The sequence below is a fragment of the Lynx rufus genome, unplaced genomic scaffold, assembly GCF_022079265.1.
Source record: "Lynx rufus isolate CCGP_SWC_20201006 ecotype Redwood Valley unplaced genomic scaffold, mLynRuf1.p SCAF_2, whole genome shotgun sequence".
NCBI classification, from domain to species: domain Eukaryota; kingdom Metazoa; phylum Chordata; class Mammalia; order Carnivora; family Felidae; genus Lynx; species Lynx rufus.
The window spans coordinates 58,792,212-58,810,683 of record NW_025814834.1 but is presented as its reverse complement, the minus strand read 5'-3'; the positions used below and the strand labels follow the sequence as shown (position 1 = coordinate 58,810,683).

At 44.9% G+C, this 18,472-nt stretch overlaps 1 protein-coding gene across 1 annotated transcript; it reads right to left on the bottom strand.

The window, feature by feature from the left end:
• Nucleotides 1–338: 338 nt before the first annotated feature.
• Nucleotides 339–15,444, bottom strand: CHRNA1 (cholinergic receptor nicotinic alpha 1 subunit). Its single transcript, XM_047085105.1, has 9 exons — nt 15,402–15,444; nt 9,776–9,921; nt 9,629–9,673; nt 8,456–8,565; nt 6,177–6,372; nt 5,444–5,681; nt 2,157–2,380; nt 765–1,004; nt 339–470 (listed from the first exon to the last, which is right to left on the bottom strand). The coding sequence occupies exons 1-9, from the start codon at nt 15,442–15,444 to the stop codon at nt 339–341; spliced, it is 1,374 nt and encodes a 457-aa protein (XP_046941061.1).
• Nucleotides 15,445–18,472: the final 3,028 nt, after the last annotated feature.

The window sequence follows — 18,472 nt, the reverse complement described above, 5'->3', positions numbered from 1 at the left end:
AAAAAAAAAATTAAAAACAAACCAACAGAAAACCTCAGTTATTCTGGGCAAAACTCTTCCAGACGCCTTTGGACGTGAATATGTCTCATCAGTGACCCCATTTCATTTACTAAAAATGGTTTCACTCTCCAGGCAGCCAGAGCAGGACTAAAGGGAGAAATGATGTGAAAATACTTGAGGCCATAACCTTATGTAAATACGAATCATTATCATTAATCATAAATACAGAAAATGAGATGTTTGATAAGTGAGCTGTATCAAAATAGACAAGTCTTCCTGTCTTCCCTGCCTTTCCCTGCTCTGCCTGGTGCTGGGAGCAGAGGTGGCCTCAGCTCTGCTCATCCTTGCTGATTTAATTCAATGAGCCGACCTGCAAACACAGCCAGGGTTCCAATGATACAGACAAGCATGAAGACTCCAAGGAGAATGTGGTCCATCACCATTGCAACATACTTCCATTCCTCAGCCGCCTGGGAGAGAGAAAAGTGTTAGAATTTCCTTACGATGGCTTTTGGACTCACCATGTTCATGCTATGCATCAATTATGGCCCACTCAAAGCCCGTAACATCCCTTGGCTGGCATTGTGGTCTTTATTATTCGAATAGATTATTCACAATGTGTTGGCCCACTAAGGTGGCTTAGAGGTCGTCACCAATGCTGCCTCTTGAATGCCAGCCTACTCCTCAGGACAAACCCATCCATCTGTGTTCACGTATTGGATCATTTAAACCCGGAGGTGTGGGTTTCAAGTCACGAAGCTTACGTTATTGGACTCCTGGTCTGACTTCATGGTCTCTGCGATGTATTTGACTCCTTCAATGGCACTTTTTACCTCGGGGTGTTTGATCAGGGGAGAGTGGAAGCCCATGGGTGGAGGCCCCGGCTTCCCAGAAATGTCAGAAATATCAATGTCTTCCGTAAAAATCTTTTTGTCTTGTTTTTCTCTGGATGGTCTTTTCATTGTGGAGAAGAACATGATATTTGGGATAGTGTCGATAAAAACCTAACACGAAAAAGAAATCCATGCATGAATTAACGCCAGTAGTACAAGTATCAAACTCTGACTTTGAATTAGCCGTGTGACTTTAGGCAAATCAGTCAGCTTCGCTGGACCTTAGGGTCTTTGTCCTTAAAACACAAGGACGATACTAGATTTTCTCAAAATTTCCTTCAGACTTACCCCGTGGCCTGTCAAATGACTATGGTTAATAGAGCTGATTTTGTCATGTGAACAGTTCACCACGGGAGGGAGCCCGTGCGCAGCTGTTGGGCTCGAGAAACCAATGAAGTTTAAGCTTCCAGCCTTCAAGGAAACGGCTTCCTTCAAAGCCTTGTGTTAGTTGGATAATATGATTAAAGGAAAAGCCCTTCTGGCTAAAAAAATATATGAGGGTCCAGCCTCCAAAACAGCCACAGTGTTTTCTTCTCCCCATTTCTTATTCCTGAAGAAATGCAACATGGGCGTTGCCAGGAGTCACGTAAGTCTTTATAGATACAGGGACTGATTGTCCTCCCAAAAGAATACATTGCAAGCAGTAGTTTCTCTGTTAATTCATGACAAATCTTTTGCATTCTGCAGAAAACACCCTGACGTCAGTGTCTCTGTGAAGTTTTACCTAAAAACTGACATACTTGAAATGCTAACACTTTTTAAATTTCAATAATGCAAATACCTGAGACCAAGTTCCTCACGAAAACTCACTTTTTGACAATTTCTTGTCAAGCATCCTCTCTATCTCTAGCCCTTATTCTATTCTCAGCAGATGATTTGACCAGCAAAAAATAAGCAGTCTGTTCACAGATTGGGAGACATACAAACAGAAACCTCAGGAATTTCACAGATTCTGAGTAAAAAGTGATATATTCACCTTCTCTAATCAAAGAGACTCTTTAAACGTGAATTTGGAGTGGGCTTTGTTAATTCTGTTTTTCTTCTGTGTATGGGAAGGCTATAGGAATTACTTATCCCTAGAAAGAGGCTAAAAGAAAGTTTCTTCCGGAAATCCTCTAAAAATCCCCGGAAAGGACAGTTCCTAAGGGCCCACATGCATCAGCCAGAATTCCACCAGCCAAGTGGAGGGAGAGACGTTCGTGAGGGCAGTGCTGCCCCACGCGGGGGCGGGGGGGGGGGGTGGCAGGGCCCTCGCTCGCTCACCTTGCGTACCCAGTCGGGCATGACGTGGGTGCTGGGGGAGCGGTGGTGTGTGTTGATGACAATGACCGTGATGATGATGGACGCGATGACAAACACCATGGTGAACAGCATGTATTTCCCAATCAAGGGCACGGCACTGGAGGTGGAAGGGATTAGCTCCACGATGACCAGGAGGAACACGGTCAAGGACAGCAGGACAGAGATGCTCAGAGTCATCTTCTCTCCTGCACGGAATGAAAAAGAAATACAACCCATTCACTGGTTATGGGCTGAATTGTTCTCTTTGGTTTTCTGCATGGAAGTCCTAAGCCTCATGGCCTCAGTGGCAGTATTTGTCGATGAGGCCTGTAAAGAGGCAATTAAGTCAACATGAGTTCATCAGGGAGGGCGCTCCTCCAATGACTGGTGTCCTAAGAAGAAAGGGAGATTGGGGAGCACCTGGGTGGCTCCGCCGGTGAAGCATCTGACTCCTGCTCAGGTCACGATCTCGTGGTGCGTGAGTTCGAGCCCCGCATCTGGCTCTGCGCTGACGGTGTGGAGCCTGCTTGGGATCCCCTCTCTCTCCCTCTCTTTCTCTCTCTGCCCCTCCCCCACTTGTGCTATCGCTCTCAAAATAAACTTTAAAAAAAAAAAAAAGGAGATTAGGGCACGGACACACACAGAGGGGAAAGACCAGGTGAAGCCACAGGGAGGAGACGGCCATCCACAAGCCAAGGAGAGAAGCCTAGAGGAAACCAGACCTGCCGACACCGTGACCTCCAGGACTGTGTGGACAAAATTCCTGTTGTTTCAGCCACCCGGTCTGTGGCACTTTATTAGGGCAGCTGTAGCAGACTAATACGCCACAAAACCCAGGGGGTGGGAACCATGTGACCCGCATACAGCTGGGGACATTTGGGGGGCAGAATTTCATCCTCTGGGACCTTAGCACCTTAGCTCTACTGACCATGGCAAGTGACAGACACTTCCACTAGAGGCCACCAAGCAGCCGAGGGCTGCTTTGTCTCCTGTCCCAGCATTCCACTGCTTGGTGGAACTCAGGGAGCCAGGTACACCAAGCTGAGTGACAAGCTAGACTCCAGGTGGCAGTTTTTCTGTCTGCAACAGACTATCATCAACCTCACAAAGCTGAGCCACGGTCTGACCTACTCGTGACCCAGCAGGTGGATGGGCAACCCAGGAGCGCATGCGTACTTTTCTCGGTATGGGAGGGGGCTGCAAGACCAAAACCGAGAAAAGGACAAAACCAGTGAACTTTGCACATTCATTTAGAGGACAGTTTGGTTTTCTTCTTGTTTTGTCTTTCATATCAAGGGACCAGGGGTTCCCCTGCCCCGACCTCTTCTCACCAGATCCTATCATTTCAGGGTGGATAATTCCCCGTTCGAGTCTCGGTATGGCAAGCCAGGAGGGTGGGGGACTGAATGGCCCTGGAATATTTTTGTGGGGACTGACGGCCTCGGAGGCAGCTCGAGAGCCTTTGGAAGGGACTTCCCTTGGGCTGGTCTTGCTGTGTCTCGGGAGACCCTTGTGTTGTCCCGTTCTCCAGTATGGAGCTTTTTCCCATACTGGATGCTTCCAGATGCTAGGAGTATATACAGGAAATGGAGTGGATGCAAACAAGAAATGATCGATTCCACCTAGTGAGAAGAAGTCTACCGAGTGGGTAGGAAAGTCTTTAAAAGTGAAAAAGAGGGGGCACCTGGGTGGCTCCGTCGGTTGAACATTTGACTCTTGGTTTCGGCTCCGGTCATAATCTCACAGTTTGTGAGCTGATAGCACTAAGCTTTCTGGGAATCCTCTCTTTCCCTCTCTCTGCCCCTCCCCTGCTCATGCTCACTCTTTCTCTCTCTTAAAATAAATAAACTAAAATAAAGATAGGTAATTTTTTGCGAAAAAGAAGATGTAAATATGAAAATTGATCAAGTTACATCAGATTCCTTGAGTAATAATGATAATAGCTAACATTTACCAAGCATTTTCACTGTTCTGCATGCTTTTCAAGCATAAACCATCGCACATATAGAGATTCTGACTAGTTTCCATATTGCCCTAACTAGTAGTCTCTTCACTTTAAGAAGCTTAATTTGTTAGAAAGTCAAAAACAAATTGTGTTTGTGATCATTTGTTTAAAAATAAGTACAGTCATAAGAACAACGGGCATTCTGTGGGACAAGTTCTGCCTTATTCTCTACTGTATCCGTGCCACATAACAATTGTTCAACAAATACATGTCAAATGAGTGAATTCATAATCTTTTTTTCCCCTTGTTATAAAGTTAGACTTAGACTTTGTGTGTGTGTGTGTGTGTGTGTTTATTTGTGTTTATCATTTTGATATAATTGTTCCCTGTCATAAGTTTGAGGACTGTCTGTATCCTTTCTTTGTCCCCACTTGTCTGCCCTAAATTGTTTATGAGCAGTGACTTCTCACAGGCACTTGTGTGCCCTCTTCCCCTTTTCTGGGGATTGTTGGTGTTTGTTGAAATTATGTCACAGATGTGATCACTCAGTAGGAAATAAGGAAGTTGTCCAGGCTGATATGTGAGAAAGAATTGCCACTTGGGAAGTATGGTCGTGTGTGTAAAGATAGTGCCACCTGGAAAACAGACATGCAAAAGCGATTTTCAAATGGCAAGCGGTGAGCAAAAGAGGCAAGACCTGGGAGCGCCTGGGTGGCTCGGTTGGTTGAGCGTCCAACTTCGGCTTAGGTCACAATCTCACGGTTCGTGAGTTCAAGCCCCGCGTTGGGCTCTGTGCTGACAGCTTGGAGCCTGGAGCCTGCTTCCGATTCTGTCTTCCTCTCTCTCTGCCCCTGCCCACTCATACTCTGTCTCTCTCTCAAAAAAAAAAAAAATAAATAAACGTAATTTTTTTTTTTTTTTTTTAAAGAGGCAAGACCTGGCTTGGTCAGGATATAGCAAGTGGCTTCACAGGGGAAGTGGCATGAGGGGTGACCCAAGCCTTACCCAGGATGTCTCTGGGCACACAGTAGGTATTCAGCAAGTAAGCATTGATGGTTATTCGCTTTAACTACACTGAGCTGTGTCTGTGCACCTCCAGGGTCACGGTCAACTCTCTGCCTTCTCCATAGTCTGCTCTAGCCGTGAGCTCCCCCCACCCGTGACTCACCACTGAACGTGGCCTCTCAGTAAATGCATCCTCCCAGCGATGATGATTTGGGCCTGTCTGCTCATCCTTGTTTGTTAGCCCATAATTATTTCTGGTTTTCCCCAAAATAGCGGCACAAGATCTGCCTGCATCAGCAGCCAAGGCACCTGCACCCACCTGAGTCTGTGGGCAGGTAGAACACCAGGCCGGTTAGGAAGGAGAAGAGCAGGCAGGGAATGATGACGTTGACGATGAAGTAGAGGGGCAGGCGCTGCATGACGAAGTGGTAGGTGATGTCCAGGTAGGGGGTGGAGGGGCAGCAGGCGTAGAACACCCAGTGCTTCCAGCCTCGGGACTCCTTGATCACCCATTCTCCGCTTTCCATGAAGTTGCTTAGGTCTGGTTGGTCGCTTTCCTGAGAAGATGAAATGAAACTTTGAAAACCCAGCCACATCACCCTGAGGAGGGGTGGGTTTCAAAATCAGCTGTAATAAAGCAACAGGAGGCGGTGCTGTCGTGTACCCCGGACAGGACCCACGAGGGCCACTTCCGGTTTGGGGCCATAGAGTCCTTTCCTGTAAAATAAGGGGGCTGGGACTATTGGGATCCTCCATGTTGACTACACATTCAAGTCACCTGGGAACTTCAAAACATATTGGTGCCTTAGTCCCACCCCAGACCGATTAAGCCAAAATTCCTAGGACGGAGCCTGGGCATAGGAATTTACATAAGCTTCCAGGTGGTACTCATGGGCACACATCAAGAACCGTCCCCGTATCGAGAATCACTGAACTGGACGATCCCAAAGTTCAAATGGGCGCTGAGAGCCTGTGACTCTGGAGGCGCAGAGTTGGACACCTGAATTACGCGTTTCCTGAGACCAGCCGCATCACACGAGGGCAGCACCTACCGGGTTGATGGCCACCACAGAGCCATCGTAGGTCCAGGTACCCAGCTTCATGCTGCAGTTCTGTTCATCAAAGGGAAAGTGGGTGACGATGATCTCACAGTAGCTTTTGAAGATGGCTGGAGGCGTCCACGTGATGTGGCCAGTGTAGTCCAGGAGCACTTTGGTGAACTTGACAATGGCAAAGTCACCATCTGCACTGCAATTGGGATCAAAGAGGAACATGACTCCAAGTGACGGATGAGCCTTCAGTTCTGCTCGGGGATGTTAGCAGGAGACAGCTGTTAATTATTCAGGTGCTAATTATAGACGCTTTCACTGGGACAGTGTCACTTTTTATCCATAGCAGTGTTTCCCAGGTTTGTCTGATAATAGAATCGCTGGGGTGCTTGTTTAAAATACAGGTTTCCGAACACCATCTGAAGCACTAAATCAGAATATCTGGGGAAGAACCTAGGAATCTAGTTTTAAGGAAATAACAGGTAACACTGTATACCCGATTTTTTTTTCCTTCCCGGTCCTCAGTAGTATTTGTAATGTTAATTTCCATCTATTCCTCCCCCAATATATCTTGAAAGTTAACTGGGGGAAAAAAACAGGAATTTAAAATAAAAACAGGTCCAGTGGCTCGTTACTGTGGTAAGCAGGTTAAGAAGGGCTCTGTTACCTCTTTCAGAACTATTTAGAACTCGATAGGGTGGGGCTACAAACCCAGATGCCTCCATGGCCAGGCAGGTGAGGAAGGCGGTAAGAGCAGGGGAGAGCCCTCTCTCCTCTAAAGAAGGTGACACTCCGCTTTGCTGTGGCTTCCTTGTGTGAGTGAAGGCCCAAAACTGCCAGATATTTGAATTTTTCCTCGGAAGCGGGAAATCTAGATTTTTTAATACAAAGTTTCCATATTTTTGAATGTTGGATTTTTCTAGAGAGACTAAAACTCCAGAGTTCAATGTGATATTTTTAAATTTCCGAAAGTTGGCACTAATTTCTCACTACAAAAATCCAACATGGTAGATATTAAAAAATAACGAGCCACTTCTGCAGGCCTCATTCAGTGGGCAGTCCACTTGACCCCAAATGGCCTGTGTCCTAGGGCCTTGGCCAAAGGCATTTAGAATAGATGTTGAACAAGTGGGTGGGGTCTGCCTTGGTGGGCTTTCGGGGACATATGGCATATATTGGAGTCTCACTTCATTAACCAAGAGATTTTCTTCCCACTGATTTTTCCTTGGGATGGAGGTAGGGCTCTATCCAGAAAACTATGCAGTTTTGGACCTTCCCCAAAGAGACCCAAAGAGCAGAGGGCCACAGGGTCATCTGGGTCCATCTCTATAGATAGAGATAAGTAAAACAGGGTTCTCCCCCTACCAGGGTGTTCCCGAGCGAGTTTGTCAAAAGGAGGAGCAGATTTTAATGGCTACTCTTAGATTCTTGCTGAACGAGAAAACTGACTAACACAAGACACTCTGCTCCATCAGCGTATTTGTCCGAAAAGGTTACACAAATGATTGGATAATTTGGCTCAAGCTTGAATCTCAGGTGCCACTGGGAAATATGTAGTAGAAAATCAAAGTAGGAGGGCCAGCCATAAATGAGGGTGTCATTTCCATTCACAAGCCCCTGCCGCCCTCCCTGGTCAATCTGCGAGAAGGCACAGCCTGCTCACACAGACACATGCTGTAGAATGTCAGGCCGCACATCCTCTCGGCCGATGGTGAATGCTCCTGCCTGGGAAGGATGCTCTTTGAAACGAACGTTCCCTGACAAATGAAGGGCGTATGATAATGAACCTGTCATTAAACCAGAGTGTCTTGAATCACATTATAATTTCACAACATGCAGTCTGTCACGGAGCCCGGTGGATGGGCTACGCAGGCATCCCAGGCCATCAGCAGCACGCGACGCCCTGGGAAGCCGTGACGACGTGATGGATAACAACCCCGGGAGGTTCAGACCTATTGGTAGGAAGGACATTTAATTCCAAGGAACTCAATTATATGAATTTGGGTTCCTTGGATGGCTGCCCTACACCCTTCAGGAGCTCTCAGGGATTAAATGTCCCCCACCCCACAGCCCTGATTCAATTTGGCTCTGATAATTGTTTCTATTCATAACATGAGACACCATATGGCACCCCTAGCATGTCAACTTGGCTCTTGGTTTTTAAGGGTTATTTAATGTGAACAGTGGTGAGAAGCATACTGAGAGTAGCAGCCCTTCCAATAGGGCTTGGGCTCCACCTGCCCCAGGAATGTCGCCCTCCCCAGCCCGTCTGTTTTGCTTACTTGTTATAGAGAACGAGGTCTGGGCGCCAGATCTTTTCCGAAGGAATGTGAATTTTTTTCACGCCACCATAGTCCTCTGGATTCCATTTTAGGTTGTAGTCTACCCATTGCTAAAACATGGAGATGACATTTTGCTAATAAAAAGAGCTAAACACATTTTTCAAAAACCTAAGAGTTCTGATGGGTATGATAGTTCAGATGTGGACAGGAGTTGTGCTCCAGTAAAAGAGGTTTGATTCAGAATTCAGCTTGCACGTTAGTAAACGATAACACCAAACGCCTCTATGGTACTGACTACATGTAGACACTATTACAAGCATTTTACCCATATTCATCTCGTGGTCTTCACAATAGTCCTCTGAGGGAAGAGCAATTATTGGCCCCATTTTACAGATGAGAAAACAAAGGTACTTCAGGGTAGCCCGTCTCCCATACCATCCTGCCCACCCCAGGAAAGGAGCATGACCTTCTGGTAAACATTTCCCCCAAGCAGGCAACATCATTTTATAAAAATGGTATATTTCTTTCCTACCTTATAAAAGTAATAAATGCCCAGCGTAGCAAATTCAGATGACACAGTGTTATGACCTGAACTGCGTCTCCCCCAGAATTCACGTGTTGAAACCCCAGTTTCCAGTACCTCATAATATAACTTCATTTGGAGATAGGGTCTAATTAGGTTAGAATTAGGTGCTTAAGAGAGGCTCTAATGCAACACAACTGGTGTCCTTAAAGAAGGGGACATGGGAAGGCAAACATTTTCAAGAAGAATGCCATGTGAACATGACGTTGGCCAACTACACGCAAAAGAGACAGGCCTGGAGCAGTTCGTCCCTCACAGCCCTCAGACGGAACCAGTTCTGCTGATACCTTGACTTTGGACGTTTGGCCTCAAGAGCTGCAAGAGAATAAATTTCTCTTGTTTGAGCCACCTCGTTTGTGGCTTTGTTTATGATAGGTGGCCTAGCAAACTAATATACAAACACAAAACACGAAGTAAAAAACAAACACACACATACCAACAAATACGACCCATAATCTCACTACACCAAAATATTTATACTTCCACGATGTTGGTATGTAAACCGTGTTACCCAGATTGATTCCCTTTGGGCTCAGGTTAAATTCCGGGGTGATTACCAGCAGCATCAATGCAGTTATCTAGCTGAATACCTGTTTCAGTCGCACATTGGTTGTCACAATCTGATTTACTTCATCCTGAAAAAAGAGAAGACCCCATCTTTAGGGGTAAGGACGGGAGGAGGGGGGAGGGTGCTGCAGGGTGAGAGGGGCGGGGAGCCCAGAGTGCGGCTGTCTCACCACGTTGATGAGCTGTATCAGCTGCAGACCCACGGTGACCTCCACAACCTGGCGGTGGTCTTCCACGGGCCGAACCACACTGTTGTAATCTTCAAACAGCTTTGCCACCAGGCGGGTCTCATGTTCGGAGCCTAGAACGAGGCCAGCTGAGACAGCAAATGACACACACACTGTCAGATTCTGCTCCCCGCCCTCTACAAACACTCGCATAAGTAACTGAGGCGTGACCAGCTAATGGAAGGCACACAGGCCCCCTTGTTGAAGGGCTCCCAGTGCAGCTTCTATTGCCCTAAGTTCTTTTCCAATCGCAGCTGCTGGTGCGGTCCCTTCCCTGGTGGGGTGTGCCAGATTATCCTGACACTTGTGCTCTGAGCAGATGACATTCCTTAATACAGCCTCTGGCTGAATCAGGCTTGTCGCTGCGCACACACAAGAAGACAAGTCCACACAAAAGCCCATCTTCGTATTTCAGAGACTACTCATGGGGCGATGAAATCTCAGGTTGGCTGGCGTCAGATCTCATGATGTGCTGAACAGCCGAAAATTGATGCTGGTTCATACCCGCTGGAATGGCCGCCATTCACAGAACTGAAGACGGTGAGTGTTGGTGAGATTGGGGCACGGTGCAGCCACCGTGGGAGAGCGTTTGGCGGTTCTTCACACGAGGTGCATGCAGAGTGACCCTGTGACCTAGTGATGCCACTCGTATGTGTATCCCTCAAAGAACTGGCCACACAACTTGGTGCACAAAAACTCATGCACCAGTGTTCACGGCAGCGTTATACATAATAGCCAAAAGATGGAAACAACCTGAATGCCCATCAGCACATAAAGCGGATGAACAAATTGCGCCATATACATGCGGTGGAATATTATTCACCCATAAAAATGAATGAAGAGTTGACTCATGGTACAACATGGTTGAGCCCTGAAAACGTGCTAAGTGAAAGAAATTGGACACAAAGGGGCACATAGTGTGTGATTCCATTGATATGAAATATCCAGAAGAGGTAAATCCGTAGAGCTAGCAGATCAGTGGTTAGCAGGGGCTGAGGAGACAGGGGAAGCGAGAGTAACTGCCGATGGGTACAGGGTTTCCTTTTGGGGTGACGAAAACGTTCTGGAACTAGATAGCAGTGACGGTTGCACAACACTGAATGTACTAAATGTCACTAAATCACACACTCCAAATGGTAGTTTTATGTGATGTGTATTTTCCTGTGGCAAATTCTATGTAGTGTGTTTTTTCTTGTAATTAAAAAAATTAACTGCTGGTGGGTCCGTGTCCCTGTTAACTTAATATTAAGTAAACACCACGTGCTTTTCTGACCTGGGTTTGGAGCTCCTCCTGTCTGGAGCACGAGTGACTTCTTAGGAATCTTTACTGCATTTTCCCTCAGGTGGGTGAAAAATAGTATCTACTACTCTTGGACCCCACAGCTTTTCTATATCCAATGTTATGCAGTTCTCACCAGCCTGCGACGAGGCAGGCAGATGGTCATTCTCACGTGAGATCTGAGAGGCTGGAAGACTTGTCCAAGGTCCTGTGGCTGGGGTGGGGCTTGGAAGGAGCCCTGTCATTCTGCGCTGTGCTCCTGCACTGACTCGTGAGGTCACGAGTGTGCCGTGGGCTGTCTTAGAAAGTGCACGAATGCACCCACCGTTCTAACCATGAGAAAAAGCGTTCCAAATTCCAACAAGTGCCTTATGAAGGATCTTTGTAACTCCAGCCTTACGTGGATTGGGGATTGCCTGTTCAGGGTCAGGAGAGGAAGCAGACACATGATCCATTTGCCCTAATTCATGTAAGCAGATCTCCCCTTTCCGCAGGTTATTCCTGAAGCCACCATACCTTTTCCCTGGGCCGTGACAACTTCAAAAATCGCATGAGTGAGAGGCTTTCCCTTGTCCCCAGTAATGTTAACCTCTTGCCTCTAAGACAGGTCATTATTTTTCTTTATTGTTTTTCTCCTTGAATCCTAGGTTTGAAAGAGTTTGTCAACCAAATAACTGTTAAGTTAACCAATTACCTTTCTATTTTTATTAATAAAAATAACTAGCGTATCCAATTTGTTATGTGGCAGACACGCTTTATACGTATTGACTCTTTCTTTTCTCGTAACTGGGTGGGGTAGGCACGGTTCTTGTCTTCACTTTACAGAGGAGGAAATTGAACCATAGGGAGGTTGAGTGAGTTGTCCAGATTTCATAAACGGTGGAGCCAGGACTCAAGCCCAGCGACCATGCTCTCCACCACTATTTCTCACCCAGAACTTTGGACCAGCTTGAAATAACCAATGTCACACAATGAGTCGAAACACGTTCATCCCCACAAAAATGTGTATTTTGTTAGGAAAGCTTCATTGAAGGCCCTGTATTTGTATTACCTTATTGAATCCTTATAATAATCCTATGAGATAAGTCTTTACCCCTAGTTTACGAGTGAGAAAATGGACATTCGGACAGTCGAAGTATGTGTTCATGGTTCCCAGCTGGTTGGAAGTGGGATTATAAATGCAGGCAATCTGACCCCAGGGTCTGTGCTCTTTGTCACCTCCCTTAGGGTGAATGTATCTTTTCCATTTGGATTTTTGAAGCTTTCCGCGTAGCTTGTTAAATGTCTTCATTATGACCTTCCCGGATTCTATGTATGGAACCTCTGACCTAGCCTACCTCATTTCTAGTTTCCCCAATTTTCTGAATCCCAAAGCGTCCATGCAGCACTTAAACACAACGCCTCACCCAAACCACTTGCATTCAAGGACCCTTCAAGGGAGCGTGTTGTCCAAAGACCCAGTTTTTCCTGTCACCCCATTGAGCACCTGGGACACAGCAATGCCCTGTCTTCCACACCCGTCTCTCCTGGGCCCCTCCTGGCTCATGGGTAGGGCACTGTCATGGGTCACTGAGTGCCTTGGCTACAGAGTGTGAAGCTATTGCTTTGGCACTGGCCGGGCTGCTTATCTTTAAGTGACTGTTTATTCCCCTTTGACGGGAAGACCATACTAGAAAGCAACAGATAGAGCAGATGGTCTACATTATGTAGCAGGAAAACTATGCAGGCCAACTCTATGGTCCACTGGGGAGAAGGCAAGGACTGGGAGACAGGCCTGGTCAGCATTCCAGTGACATTCGCTTCTTCCTCTCTCAGTCTCACTAATAACAAGGAACCTTGTTCTTTCCGTAATGCATTTCTAAGGAATTTCTAAGGAGGTCTCCATTTCTTAAATTGGGTTCATTGTTTGTTTCTTTTTTTCCTGCCCAAAGCAGGGTGGAGTAATAGAAAACATACAGGACTTGAAGTCAGAATTCTGTGATTCTGTTCCCAGCTCCAATGTGGTCTGTATAATTAATTGGACCAGTTCTTCATGGAATCAATGAATCACAGTAGATACTTTCTTAAAAAGACAGGGTATAAATTAATAAACATACACACAAAGAAATAATGTCAAAGTCTTTCTTTTCAGCAAAATCATAGGGGTAATCTGTATTCAGATGTTAGTAACATTAATTCATTCATTATTTGTTGAGCACTTACTATATGCAAAGCATTGTTTTAAGAGCTTTGAGATATTCAGAGATGAATTATGCGAATCTTGTCTTTCTACCCTCATGAAGATTGACATTTGTCATTTACCCAAAGAGCTAGGAACAAGTTGCAAAGTAATACGGCGTAAGAAAAGTGGCAGTGAAGTACTTGGGATTCTGGAGACGGAAGAGAGGAAAAGGTTGTGATGAAAGGTGCTATGTAAGTAGAACAGAGATCATTATGTCCCTGATGTGAATGAGAATTTTGGCCACAAAGAACTGATTCTAACTAGGGGAACCTAGCCATAATTTCCAAGTGTTCTTTTTGTACTCTACTGGGTCGATTTGCATTTAAAAAAAATTTTTTTAATGCTTATTTATTTTTGAGAGAGAGAGAGAGAGAGCATGAGCAGAGGAGGGGCAGAGAGAGAGGGAGACAGAATCTGAAACAGGCTCGAGGCTGTCCGCGCGGAGCCCGATGCAGGATTCAAACCCGGGAACTGTGAGATCATGATGACCTCAGCTGAAGTCAGACAACCGACTAAACCACCCAGGTGCCCCTCAATTTGCAGTTTTTATGGAGGAACAGTACGATGGATTGGGCAAAAGGAGTTCTGAAATGTTACTAGTCACTTTAGGTAATTCTCGTCTCAACGTGGTGCCGTATCTCTTGCTACCTTTGACACTTGCAGGCTGTGTTTTCTAATGAGGCCCACAATAAACAGTCTCCGATTGATCTCATTCCAACCTTTATAAATTAGGTGACCTCAGGCAGGTCAGTTCATGTCTTTCAGCCTCAGTTTCCCTATAATAACAAATTTAAGTTGTGGGCCTTGCCTCATCTAGCTCTGAATTTCTCTGAACTCCTATGTGAACTGATACCAGGAAATTCTAGGTTTGATCTAAATATATATCACATGCTGTTTTAGATGGGTAAACACGCATTTTCAGGGGTCTTTGGTATCCTAAGAGATCACCTGAGGATTTTCACATGGAAGCATATCACTTAAGAATTTTCATTGAGTGTAGCATTTGCAGGCACATACACGCTTACACACACACACACACACACACGCACGCATGTGGCACACCCCACTGCACCACCGTCACCAACGCTATCACCACCAGGCCAGTTTGGGTTGGATCAAGTCCAAGTCCCGCAGACTGGAATTTATCAGAGCTCAGGCAATTTCCCTGAATTCTGCTGTTGAAAAACATGAATAATAAAGCTTTTTACCATTGTTGCCCAGAAGGCCTGTGTTTGTCGGAGCAATATTGGAAAAGAGAAATCACAGAATGTCAGCCGTCTCGTTTCTCCACTGGGATGATATCACCAGTAAACTTTTATGTGAAGCAATCAGCAAGCATCTCCTACTTCCCCCTACCGGAAGTTTGGGATCAAGGCTAGCGTTTCAGCTGCTGTGTTGTGACACATTCCAGAGGTGAATGCAGGTCAAGGGCTATGCAAGGTTTTATAGTTTCATTTCAAACCCAAACTTACATATGGTAAAAAAGTAGGCAGAAACGCATTCATAGGGCCTTTTGGTTTTTAACTTTGGAAGTTAAAAAAAAAAAAAAAAGAAAGAAAGACCAAATATGTAATCTCTCACGGAAAGAGTTTAGTTACAATTATTAATAGGATTCTCTTTCCAGCACATGGAGCTGTCAATCAATCTCTTCATTATCAGAATTCTCCCAGAGCAGTAAAAGGACTTGTTAACCAAATTGTCTGTAATTATAAGATGCCACTCTAAGTGCTTACAGTTGTTCAGATATGAAAGCTGCTCCGGGAGGGTGGTAAGGCTGCTGAATCTGATCATAAGGGCAAGTCCGATGCCAGGCACTGATGGAGGCAGAGACCCGCACATCTACTTTGCAGGCTTTGAGCCCGCAGCTCCTATTTTAATTGGATAACACAAATTAGAAATCTTTATCCACAAACCGAATCAAGCCAACAGGAGTGAGAAACTGACAGAGTATACTGCCTCAGGCTGACAAAGCCCTACCACTCTGTATTCCCCTCAGACAAGCAACGTACTGGTCTGGGGGCTTCCAATGCTTCAGCGTCATAGGAGAGCCCCTCGACCCTGGCACTTACCTGAGCAGAGCCCAAGGAGCAGGAGGAGCGGCCAGGGCTCCATGGGCTGTGGGTGCTGGTGTGGATGGGTGCCGCTCGTGGGGACTCTCTGGCTGGAAGCTTGGCCGTTAGAGGGCTTGGAAAGTGAGTCGGCTCAGTGGAGCTATTGTTTCACACCACCTGTTTGTGGTAAGTGACAGCTGGGCTGCCCAGAGCCCTGGGAGCCCAGGGAGTTGCTAAGGGCCTAACAGTATTACAGGGTGCCTCACTTTACATAATTGCTATACCCTTGACAAGTTGACTGTGAACCGCACTGTATGTTTAAATGCACCATGAGTCAGGTTCAGTTAAAATAATTTATAGTAGGGAATGAATTCTTTTGAATGGTGAGCAATCCCCTCCTTTTTGTGTAAACCAGACCCCCATCTATGTGGACTGATTTGATCAGGGTCACTAGGTCTGAGTAGATAGTCAGCTGTTAGTGTAAAACACTGATCATCCTGAGTCACAGAAGTCCACATTCTACACGTAGGACAGTTTGAGTTGCTGTGGCTCGTTCTGGGCTGAGAGTGCATGGGGCTCTTGTGCTGAATGACTTTGAGAAGAGTGTGGTTGGTGCTGAATCTGCTGGTGGAGACTTCCACCAGACTTGGGTTTGGTTTTTAACAAAGATGGCTTCTTCCATAAAACTGGTTTTATTGCCGCCCCCCCCCCCCCCCGGAGCGGACTCTCACTCAGGCAAGCAAAGAGCAGAGTGGTTCAGCTTTTCAATTTCCTTGTTAAAAAACAACAGCCCTAGAAGCCAGCAGTTAGTGACTGCTCAGTCTGAAAAGTATTTTTACCAAAACAGGGAAGGAAGCAGTTATTTAAAAGGAGACCCTGCCTGCTCCTTTCCTTTTTCCCAGATAGAATCAGGTGAGGAAGTTCCCTCGTCTCAAGTCCAAGGACAGTATCCTGACACATCCACCCATTCTGGTGAGTCAAAACAAATAATTAGGGAAAAGGCTTGGAAGGTACAGGAGATAGCTGCAAATTCACATTATTTATATATATTTTTTTCTGTTTAATTTGTGGGAGGTCAGCTCTCTATCCACTAAAAAATTGGTTCTCTCCTTTCCGGAGTATAGCATTGTGACTGCCTAGCCAGAAAATACATCCTTCTACCGAATTCTTGTCTCTAGAAGGAGCCATGTGTTTCTGGGGTTTTTTGTTTTGTTTTTTTTTAGGTAGCCTCCAGGTCTAGTGTGAGCCCAACTTGGGGCTTGAACTCATGACCCCAAGATCAAGACCTGAGGTAAGATCAAGTTGGACGCTCAACTGACTGAGCTACTGAGGAGCCTCTAAGTTTATTTATTTAGTTAAGTAATCCAACACCAACATGGGGCTCAAACCCATGACCCCAAGATCAAGAGTCACATGCTTTTCTGACTGAGCCAGCCAGATGCTTTGTTTTGCTTGTTTAATTCCACAAATAAGTGAACTCATATGGTATTTGTCTTTCTTTGGTTAGCTTATTTCACTTAGTATTATGCCCTCTAGATCCATCCATTTTGTTGCAAATGGCAAGATCTCAGTCTTTTTTTTTTAACTAATATTCCATTGTTTAAATATACCACATATTCTTTACCCATTCATCAATTGATGGACACTTGGGCTGCTTCCATAATTTGGCCATTGTAAATAATGCTGTGATTAACACAGGGGTGCATACATCTTTTTGAATTGGGGTTTTTGTGGAGTTACTGGATTGTAGGGTAGTTCTGTTTTTAACTTTTTGAGGAACCTCCATGTCTTTTCCACAGTAGCTGCATCAGTTTGCATTCCCACTGACAGAGCAAGAGGGTTCCTTTTTCTCCACATCCTCGCCAACTCTTGCTTTTCAGTGTTTTTGATTTTAGCCATTCTGACAGGTGTGAGGCGATATCTCATTGTGGTTTTGATTTGCATTTCCCTGATAATGAGTGATGTTGAGCATCTTTTCATGTGTGTGTTGGCCATCTGTATGACTTCTTTGGAGAAATGTCTGTTCATGTCTTCTGCCCATTTTTTGGTTAGATTATCTGTTTTCTTGGTGTTGAGTTGTATAAATTCTTTATATATTCTAGATGCTCTTTATTGGATATGTCATTTGCAAATATTTTCTCCCATTTATTGGCTTGTCTTTTAGTTTTGCTGATAGTTTCCTTTACTGTGCAGAAACTTTTTACTTTGATGTAGTTCCAATAGTTTATTTTTGCTTTTGTTTCCCTTGTCTCAGGAGATATATCTAGAAGAATGTAGCTGTGGCTGATGTCAGAGAAATTACTGCTTGTGCTCTCTTGTAGGATTTTTGTGGTTTCAAGTCTCCTATTTAGGTCTTTAATCCATTTTGAGTTTATTTTTGTGTATGGTTTAAGAAAGTGGTCCAGTTTCATTCTTTTGCATGGAGCTGTCCAGTTTTTCCAACACCATTTTTTGAAGAGATTTCTTTCCCCATTGCATATTCCTGCCTCCTTCATTGAAGATTAATTGATCATATAACCATGGGTTTACTGCTCTCTGTTCTGTTCTATTGTTGTATGTGTCTCCTTTTGTGCCAGTACCATACTGTTTTGATTATTGTAGCTTTGTAGTGTATCTTGATACTTGGGATTGTGATACCTACAGTTCTGTTCTTCTTTTTCAAGATTGCTTTGGCTATTTGGGGTCCTTTGTGGTTCCATACAAATTTTAGTATTATTCTAATTCTGTGAACAATGCTGTTGATATTTTGATTGGGGTTGCATCGACTTGGTAGATTACTTTTGGGAAGTATGGACATTTTACCATGTTTGTTCTTCTAATCCATGAGCATGGGATATCTTTCCATTTGTTTGTGTCAACTTCAATTCCTTTCATCAATGTTTTATAGTTTTCAGAGTACAGATCTTTCACCTCCTCGGTTAATTTTATTCCTAGATATTTTATTATTTTTGGTGCAATTGTAAATGAGATTGTTTTCTTAATTTTTCTTTCTGCTCTTTTATTATCAGTGTATGGCAATCAACAGATTTCTGTATGTTGATTTTGTATCCTGTGACCTTACTGAATTCCTTTATCAGTTCTAGTAGTTT